The sequence below is a fragment of the Calypte anna genome, chromosome 1, assembly GCF_003957555.1.
Source record: "Calypte anna isolate BGI_N300 chromosome 1, bCalAnn1_v1.p, whole genome shotgun sequence".
Lineage (NCBI taxonomy): Eukaryota > Metazoa > Chordata > Aves > Apodiformes > Trochilidae > Calypte > Calypte anna.
The window spans coordinates 182,329,972-182,340,309 of record NC_044244.1 but is presented as its reverse complement, the minus strand read 5'-3'; the positions used below and the strand labels follow the sequence as shown (position 1 = coordinate 182,340,309).

At 40.5% G+C, this 10,338-nt stretch overlaps 1 protein-coding gene across 2 annotated transcripts in view; it reads right to left on the bottom strand.

The window, feature by feature from the left end:
* Window positions 1–763: 763 nt before the first annotated feature.
* ALKBH8 (alkB homolog 8, tRNA methyltransferase) overlaps window positions 764–10,338 on the bottom strand; it is a 48,516-nt gene continuing 38,941 nt past the window's right edge. For both annotated transcript variants that reach the window (XM_030455406.1, XM_030455411.1), the window contains exons 11-12: window positions 1,813–1,962; window positions 764–1,458 (exon numbers count right to left, since the gene is read on the bottom strand). In XM_030455406.1, the coding sequence (XP_030311266.1) occupies window positions 895–1,458; window positions 1,813–1,962 (714 nt within the window). In that variant the 3' untranslated portion in view covers window positions 764–894. The remainder of the gene's footprint in view (window positions 1,459–1,812; window positions 1,963–10,338) is intronic.

Sequence of the window (10,338 nt, the reverse complement as noted above, 5' to 3'; positions counted from 1 at the left end):
CTGACCACAGAACTACCTTACAGAAAACTTATATCAATACTGCCTTCACTTTCTTCTTTTTCCTGTTTTTTTTCCAGGGGTATCTTGGCTGTCACGCCACACTACAAGCCCTGGTGCTAGAAAAAAGCAGGCATTCAGCAGAGCTGATCAGGATGTTCCAGCTGGGTAGCCTCACATCTCAGAGGAGCTCTCAAACACTACAAATAGCTATAGAAATCTGGGGAGTGACAGTATGAATTGTGGGTGTTTAAGGGTCAAGGAAGATAAAAAGGGGTTTGATATCCCCATGGGATTTCCAGTTCCCCTTAAGGAAATCATTATTACCATGACCAAGACAATAAATTCTGAACTAAAGCAAGATCTGTGACCCCTGAAATACACCCAAACAGACAAGGACTGAACTTCAGGCAAAGTTGTGACTCTTGAGCTGAACTGCTTCACATGCCATTCATTCCCTTCTCCTTGACCCACAGTTTTATAGAGCAAAAAGCTTTCCCTTTCCTGCCCAGAGCTCCATTCCAGTTAACTGTGGGCTTCAGAGAGGCCACCACAGCTACACGAACATAAACTGGTGTAAGGGAAGGGAAAATAACCCAGCCCTTTGCCTTTGAAAGCAAAACACTGGCCTTGCTGATTCCCATGGCCAGTATTCACCCACTTAATCCTCTTCACTGTAATTCACAAAAGTTAAATAAGCACTCTGTAGAGTCAGTATATGAGTTTGGCCATTATTCTGTTAACATATGCACACAGTACTAGTTACTGTTACTAATCAATATACAATCTTTATTCTGCTATTTTAAAAGAGGTAACAGCTGCAGTCTGCATGAAAAGTACCTTTCACACTGTAAAAAATAAACAAAATGCCACATACAGTGGAGGAAACACCACAGGCTACAGCTTTTCTAGAACCACACACCAGTTTCCCTGATCATAGTAACTTCTTTGAACCCTCACACAATCCAAGGATGTGCACACTTCTTCCAGTTCCCCTTCACGGAACACATGGTAATAGCGGTGGAAAACAGGGCTGAGTTTTTGTGATTCCTTGGAGCCAGCTGGAAACAATCCCCGGTCAACACCTTCCTGTTTCTTCTTAGAGCCACCTTTCAGGTGCCAGGGAACCAGCAAATCCTGAGAGTGAAAGGAGGTTCGGTTCGTGTGGACAGGCAGTCTGGGCTCTGCTACTGGCTGTGCACCACAGCATTCATCCTTCCAGTCATTAAGACGTCTGTCAGAACACACTGAGTCTTGGCTGCTGCTCTCAGGCATTTGATCACAAGGTGTTTTCTGGGCCATGCCAGTATTGATTTCCTTCTTTTTGTCTTTACCACCATCCTTAAGATACTTAGACTTCTGGTTTTTGTATTCTTGTTCCATTGCCCAGACATAAATGAGTGCTGTCCCACCAGGCCTTAGAAGCCGCACTAGTTCTCGGATAGCTGCCAGTCTCCTCTCCTACAAAGGAAAACCAAAAGTGTGAAACTAGTACATAAACACAAAGGTGGAGGAATGGAATGGCAGCAATTCCTCATCAACAGTGTCATTAATTGTAAGCAGATGAAAATGAAAGAAAAAAACCCAGATCAAAGTGCCAGGAGCAAAGGCACCTGACAAGCAGAGGGAGAATGTGGAAAATCTAAGCAGCAACAGCACAAGTGCTTAACTCTGCTCCAACAACCCATTACACCAAGTGCAAAACTTTGATTTTGTGCTTCCATGAACCCAAACTAGCATGCTATTCTTTCATAACATTTGCTCTCCAAGCAACACAGCAGTACAGAGGAGCCCTGGGAGGGAGGGGTGACTTACCACTGTTGAGAAGTGGTGGATGACAGCAATAGAAATGCAGGCGTCACAAGAACCACTGCGGATGGGCACTGAGAGGGCATCACAGACAAAAGCCTCAACATTTCTTTCTCCACAAATATCCACCAGGTTTTTGCTGCGATCACAGCCAACCTATAACAGAAAGTGTTTCAGTAAGGTTTTCTCAAGAGGATAATTAGAAGACTTGAAAATTATTTTTACTTGATGCTTACAGTAACAGTCATCACAGTCTCCTACTGAGGTAACACATTATAGTTTAATATAAGAATTAGAGCAAGTGTGAGAAAATACTCTTAAGTAAGAGGAATGTGTGGCTCCCAGGTATAGACAAAATGAAAGAAAAAAACCCAAACAAAAAACAGATGCTTGCAACTATCTGCCAACAACTGAACATCACCCACTGTCTGCTGGACACTTCTATACTGCCAGCTCTCCACCAAGACAACTGTACATGCACTGGCAGATGCAGCTTGTTCACTACCATGAACAAAACCTCAGAGAGTAGGAGGCTCTGCTCACAGTGCTCTGGTTTTTGTAATGAAATGGTCTGAATTCTAACTTGAGTTGATCTATCCAGTGACAAGTGGCATTCCCCAGGGGCTGATCTTGGGACCAGCGCTTTTTAACATCTTTGTCTGTGACACTGACAGTGGGACTGAGTGTACCCTCAGCAGTTTGCTGACAACACCAGGCTGAGTGGTGTGGTCAATATTCTGGAGGAAAAGGAGGTCATCCAGGCCCCTGTCATGCTTGAGAAGTGGGTCTGTGCAAACTTCATGATATTCAACAAGGTCAAGTGCAAGGTCCTGCACATGGGTCACTGCAGTCCCAAGCACAAACACAGGTTGGGCAGAGAATGGATTGAGAAAAGGCCTGAGGAGAAGGAGTTGGGGGTGTTCAGATAAGAAGGACTGACAGCAGCCCTAAGGAGAAGGACATGAACAAGCAATGTGCTCTTTACAGCCCAGAAAGTCAACTGCATCCTGGGCTGTATCAAGAGAAGTGTAGCCAGGAGGTGATTCTCCCCGTCTACTCTGCTCTCATCAGACCCCACCTGGGGCTGTGTCCAGTTCTGGAGACCTCAACATAAGAAGACCATGGAGCTGTTGGAGCAAGTCCAGAGGAGAGACAAAAAGATGATCAGAAGGCTATAAGACCTCTCCCAGGAAGACAGGCTGAGAGAGTTGGGGTTGTTCAGCATGGAGAAGAGAAGGCAAAAAAAAGTGGAGAACTGACAGTGGCTTTCCAGTACCTGAAGGGGCCTACAGGAAAGCTGGGGAGAGACTTTTCACAGGGTCTTTTACAGAGACTTTTGTAGAAACAGGCTGCTAGAAACAGGTAGTTGCTTTAAACTGGAAGAGGTTAGATTTAGAATAGACATTAGGAAGAAATTCTTCACTGTGAGGGTGGTAAGACACTTAAACAGGTTGTCCAGCAAAACTGTGGAGCAACCCCTCCCTGGAGGTGTTGAAGGCCAGGCTGGATGGAACTTTGAGCAACCTGGTCTAATGAGAGGTATCCCTGCCAATGTCAGAGAGGTTGGAACTAAGTGATCTTTAATCTCCTTTCCAACCAAAACCATTCTATGATTCTAAACACTCACATATGGTCCTCTTCACCTTCAGTATCACAATCCACAAAAATGTAAGCACAACATAATTCTTCCGGTTCTGTACAGTCCAGATAAAGTGACTCCTAGGAACCATTTCAGGGTCCCCCCATAAAATCTGGTGGTTTTTTTTTTCCCTGCTTTTAACCTTGCCCAGTATCCACGTCAAAGATGGCAAGAAAAAGCATCCAGAAGGTTTTTCATGTGCTTGTGTAAAAACAATAGATCCAACCAAGACCATTCTGAAAGAACAAATAGAGTGAGGCATGCACAACCCTCATTTTCTGTCAGTCGTGCACACTGAATACTCAAACCAGAGCCCCTGCCACCAAGTCATACATCAAACTTAGCTTGCATGAGAATATTACATTTATTTTTGTTTTCAATGAACAGCAACAAGTAGATAGCAGAAAACAGTCAAAATCCTAAATTATTACTGCTGACAGTGTTTATTGTGTTTGGCACAAAAAGAGTACCATCCTTGATGCAAGAAGAATAGCAAACAACTTGCTCTGGTTAATCAAACCAGCAGAGGCAACTACTACTAAAATTAAAAAATCTTTTCTGCAATGAAAATATATTTTCCCCCTTATCTTTTCATTTTATTGGTTCAAATCATTTTAATTTTCAGTCTACCCATCACAGTTTTGAAGAAAATCAGGATTCTATTCCAGTCATATGTCCTGAAAGCTTCCATGTAAGCTGCTTTCTAGTCAGGTCTCTGAATTTCAGTCCAGAATAAATGAAACAGTTGTGAATATGCCAACCTGACAAGCCAAGATAATTCCCAAAAGAAACAGTATGAAAACGTCCATATTGTCCCACCAATTAGCTCTAAACAGACCTGAAAAGATCAATCCTAGCATTGCTTTCTTCTCATTTATTCTTTGGTCTCATCTCCTCATTTATTTACTGAAGCACTGAGTGAATAGTGCTATTTATGCATAAAAAGAGGAAAGTCTTGTTTACTTGGAAGTAAACATAAATCCCATCATTTCACACTGGAATACAACTGAAGTGTCTTTAAATTACTCTCACCATGGAAAGGATTTAGCTGACAAACTGCATGTTAGAGATTCCATGCCTCATTACCAGTGTCTTTGACTACTTTCGCAATTAAGACATGCAATTAGCTGGCAGTATTTACTTAAACTCAAAGGACCAAATTCACTGCTGGCACAAGGAGGAGAAAGAATACTTGCAACTTGCACTGCCACTTTCCCAGAAAGAACTGCTTGATCCCACATGCCTACAGTAAAAATGAGCTGGGTTATGGAACTCAATTCTCCCCTCCCCAGATGACCTTGAGAAGGATTGCACGGTGTGTTGATGAAATCCAATGAACTGAGAATGAGAACAAAGGCACGACTGCCAGGATGTGAAGAACTCATTTGCATCTAAATTATATCAAATAATTACAAGGTCAGGCTTATTTGTACTGTCATACTTCATCCAAAGAAAAAAGATTCAGTTTCACAATAAAAATAGAGAACTTGCAATGGATCACTATGAATGCACAGCTGCTCTAAAATAAGTATATAGGGCTAAAACCTTAAATGGTTTTAAAAGTAAATGTTATAATAGGTGCTTCAGATACATGCATAACTGCTGAACACAGGGAGACATCACATATATGCCTGGTGCTGGAGTTAAACAAATTTAGCAACCTTACTAGAATTATCTCTGTGTTGTATTTTAATAGAATTATCATCACCACATTCCTGCATTTTCCAGCTTACAAGAAACATGCATTTATAATAAAACAAAACACATTGGTTTCAGTCACTTAGAAAACAATAAGGTAGCAAAAAGCAGCTAACTTCAGTGGTGCAATGCCAGCTGACAGCTGGAAACAGAGCCTAGCTATGAATTTCATGAGTACAGGAAATATTTACAGGAAGGGGCAGAGACCCCAAACTAATTCCCAGTTACTAACTGACTTCTACATTCTGAAGCACACGGAAGCTTTCATGTACTGGAGCTTCATTTACAGAACACAGCTCAAAAAATATTTGAATTTAGACTAAGTTTGGTTTTCCCTCTCTAATTAAACATGTAATACAAACATATTTTTTAAAAACAATACATATATTTTTAAAAAAAATCTCAAAATATAAGTGAAATGCTTTAATTTTTGCCAGTCCATATTTCTAATTTTGATGCTCAGCACAGGATACTGCCCTTGCTGACATCTCTTCTAGAAGAGTGGACAAAGATAGATGAATCACCATTAGTTCAGTGTCCAAAGCCAATAGAATCCAGTAAATCTCTTGGTGAGCCAAGTCATACATATTTTTAAAGTTTGTGATTTCTTATAATCTGTGAGTCTTCTCAGTCATTTCTTACACTTCTTTTCAAGGCTTTCCAAATCAAATTCCTTGCTCAAACCACCCAATTTCTCACATATTTCTCAAATACCATGGCTGAATATTCAAATGAATCTACCTCTTAGCAAGTCCACCTCTCAGCAGGTTTCTTTACACCTCTTAGTATTTCCTCAAAGAAGGTTGGCTTCTCAGGTTTCTCAGATTTTACTACAGGCAGTCATTCCCTGTCTTTCTGGCAGGTACTTCCAACCTCTCTCTTCACTGTTTCTTGTGATAGGGACAATGGCTCACAGAAGCTCCACTGACACCTATGTAGTTAGGCTCAGAATCAACTTACATTTTCAGTAGAGATTTCAGGCACTGCTTTTCATTCTACCTGGATAAATACCAACTGCAACCAACTCTTGTTTTAAGCCAGGAAATCTGTATTAGTATGGAGGCCTGGATCTCCACAACTAGAACCCCAGCAAACACAAAATGTATGCAAGAGGAAGGAGCATGTCACCATTCTGGCATACAGCACCCTCTCTTTAGGGCACACTGGGTAACACAAACCTTCAAGCTAATGGAAGTATCAAAAAAGACTCAGATAAGATTGGGTGAGGGGAAGGAGAAACAAATGAAACAACTGTGATTTGTCAGAGTTCGCAGCAGCTCTGTACCAGCTTCATGGGAACAGAGTAACACAGGCAAATATCCCATCCTGCTCCTTTGCACTCCCAGGCCCCTGCACATTCACTGTTTCAACCAGTAGTTGCTAAAGTAAGATTTTATAGAAGTTACTTAATGCAGAGGTTTGGAACACATTATTAGGGGGCAAAAGGCATTAAATAAATAGCTTGCTTTGTAAAGGTGCTGCAAAACTGCAAGAGATAAATCCTTTTGCAAGCTTAAATAAAGTCAGGTAAGGATGGGTCAGTGCTGCCTACCACTATGTATTTTCTTCTGTGTTATCTCATTATAACTAACTCTGCTTGGTAGAATTAGTTCATTTAAGTGTCTGGAAACCTGATTGATTCAGCACATTAGAAACTGATGAAGAAAACAACATCTAATTCTGAAATCCAGTCACCAAATGGAATTATGTGGCTCCCTGGAGAAACACCTCAGCTATAACTAATAGCATGAGAGCCTCAAGGAACCAAATTACATTCCAGCAAACACACACGTGCATAGAAAAAAAAGACATGAGCGCTGCCACAGCAAGACAGACAAATCTCCTTGCTCCAGTTGGTCTGAGTCAGGCCCTTAGCATTCCTTTCACGTAGTGTTTTGGTTTTCCATTGTGTACAGTCAGTGTGTCTGTGGAAACAAAGTGCTGTATCTAACAGGTGAAGTTCATTTCTCAGTGACAGCATCAGAACCAAGTGCAGCTTTCATTCTGGTTTTGTCCTGCTGTTGTCCAGTTCCTTCTGAACTCTACTTATTCAGCAGCTCCCATCCCTTAATGATTCCTAATCAACACGAGAAAATGGCAGAAAAGGTTCCTCTGCCTCACCCTAAGATTGCTGAACATATAATGAATTAGCTCCAAACACATTCTGCAAGTTAGCTTTGTCCTTCCTGATTTTACCCACTACTAAGTCATTCCTAATATGAATCTATTCTCAATTAACATGACTCGGGGTAACTAAAACCCACTCACCATTACACAGTATTGTAATTTGCACAATATTGCAGTAAATCTTCACCTTCTTCCCCATAGCCTGGCAAAATCGAACTTTTACACAGTTCAGCAGATCCCAGTTTGGGAGATTAATGCAGAAAACAGAGGTAACACATTGTGGAGCAAAAGGGTGTCTCACAAGGTTATGTGGAATATAAACAACATTACTGATTAGCTTTAAATAATGTGCACTACATGTTATTTGGGGTTCCACATTGCCATACTTTTTTCCTTCTTAGCACTAGTATTCTGGTAAGCAGAATAATTTCTTTAGATATATAAAGAAACAAATACCTACACAATGGCATTTTTAGTTGTTACTGGATTTCCCAGGACCCTATAAGTTCAATTAAAAGTGTAAAACCACAAAACTGAAAGGCTTCAATGTCTTTCACCCAGACCCTAGCCACATGAGGATGCTGAACATTTCTGTGGGGATTTACACATCACCACACCTACCTGAACACTGGAAACCCAGAGAGAGATCTAAAGCTCATAAAAATTGATGAGATACATTGCAATGATGTCAACTGGCTCTGAAATGAAACCCTTGTGGTGATGGGGGATGGGCAAGGCTGAAACATAGCATTCCATAAACATAAGAGCCCTGCTTAACAAATATCAGTATTGTCCTTAAAAGCATATAAACTGTTAAAATAATTCCCCAAATGAGGTTGTGAGGGGAAGGCACTGTGCAAAAAATAAAACACCCCTAATACCACTTCTCTCTTTTGCTTTCATTCAAGCAATAAAAAAGCCAGGCGAGAAAGAAAGAGTAATCTGGAATTCAGTAAATTCAACCTTTCTCCAGTCTTTGTCCTAGCTACATGAGACTTGGATACCATCTCTTGCTCAAACAATCTCAAGCTGAATTTCTGTTTCTCATGAAATTGCTGCTCCTTCACTTTGTCAGAATAATGCAGCCATTACAGCACTGTTATTTTCACTGAGCATAGCTTGACTCTCATGCATCTCACTGTCACACAACCATACTCAAGTAAGGCTGTGTGTAATCATCCAAAGAAAAGGAAGCAAATGCAACAGCACAGGCCACAGTGGAGACATTTTCAGACAGTGCCTGAAGATTAAAACCACCAAGAGAGCTTCCTTACCTTTGATGTACCATTAGTGCTGCTACTTAAAGTGCCTTATCCAAAAGTGTACAGTAACCTTCAGAGCACATCATTTGCCTTCAGAAAATGCTAGCCTCAGATTTTCAGTATTTCTGAGTCAAAACACATCAAGCTACATGGCTGTAGTGACAGTGCTCAACCCAACTCCTAAAAACCTCCTAATTTCACAGTCCTACTTTTCTTTGTGTCCAAACCAGTGTAACAACACACCCATAGTATAAACTACTGTATCTTAGTTTTCTTAGTCTTTTTGAGATAACTTGTCAAAAGTTTAAAACATCTGTAAATACAATATACACCATATTTTCCTTAACCACACTTTGGCTGACATAAATACAGTAGGAAGAAGAAGTCACATCCAGCCTCCTGAGACTCTGCTAGCTTGGAGATGAAAACAAGGAAATGCAAAGTCTACAGTCTATAGCTCCAACCAAGAAGAAGTAGTTGTCATTAGTAGGAAACAACATCAAAGGAGGGTAATTGAACAAGATTCTTTTTTTCAACTGCCTCATCTGTGTCCTTAAAAGTTCCCTCCCTTTCACTGTTACTGTTCACACTTTGGATCTCCTGCAGACACATATGAAATGAGGTTAACTCCTAAAGTAAGAGACGAGAGGGGCTTTCATTTGACTGCCAGTGGTTATGTGATCTTTCTTTCCCTACTTGCTTAACTGTGGGCTCCAGAAAATAAACTGCTGCTGGCAAGTTCTCAACACAGCATCTTGCAGATATTTTGCCTTAAAGCTTTCCACAAACCTACACAGCAACAATCTACCAAATTTATTCCAGGACCAAGTGACCTTCATGGTACCCTGATAAACTTTTCTCCTCACTTACTCAGTTTGCTCAATTTTCTTACAGAAGTTAGAAATGAATGACTGAAAAGTACTGAATATTAATAATTATTTTCAGGCTACAGCAGTCAGGCATAAACATGCCTACTCATAAATCAGTTGATTTTGTTCTAGCTTATAAGAACAGTAATGGAAACAAATCTATTACTAACACAGGGCTGTAAATAACAACTTATGTTTTATAGCTCAATACAAATAGCAGTACAGAAACTCCTGTAACAGACAAACAAGTCTGACTTCTATTATTATTAATGAATATTTTGCCCTACATAGAAGTTTTCAAGTCTGATGGATTTCTAAGTGTTTCACAGTACAAGCATATGAGAGAATCACACAAATCTGGAACAGAGAAGAGCAGATAACATAATGTACACCTCTCAGAAGGATTTCTTTTCAGTAAAAACAACAGGAAACTTGACCCTTGAAAAAAAATCTTTGAAATATTTGCAATAAAAATTAGACCTTGGTTCATATTTGTATGTGTTTCATGTCTCCCCGATAGGAAAGGAGAGAAGTAAAATTGAGCAAAGTACAGACTGTGAGACAGGAAAGGTGATGAGATTATCAGCAAGAATGATGTCAGAACTGTCTAAAAGTAAAGAAAAGGAAGGGAGAGAAGGGCCAGAACTCTGTGCTGAAGCTGAAACTCCCCCACTAATTTTATGTAGGCATATTTACTGAGCCTGGCCATAGAGTCAGAGCTGGGACAGCCAAACATGACATCATTCACACCCTCAGGGCAAAGGGAACTGAGGAGGATGTATGAAAAGTAGTACTGCCCATGGAGACTTCAGGGATGTGTACATTGCATTCCCTACCCACCAGCCAAGTGAAAAACTTGTTGGAAGCATTAAAACTGCTCAACCATTTTCCCTTCTAATAAGTTTATTCAACAACAACCACAAAAGGCTAAAGCATC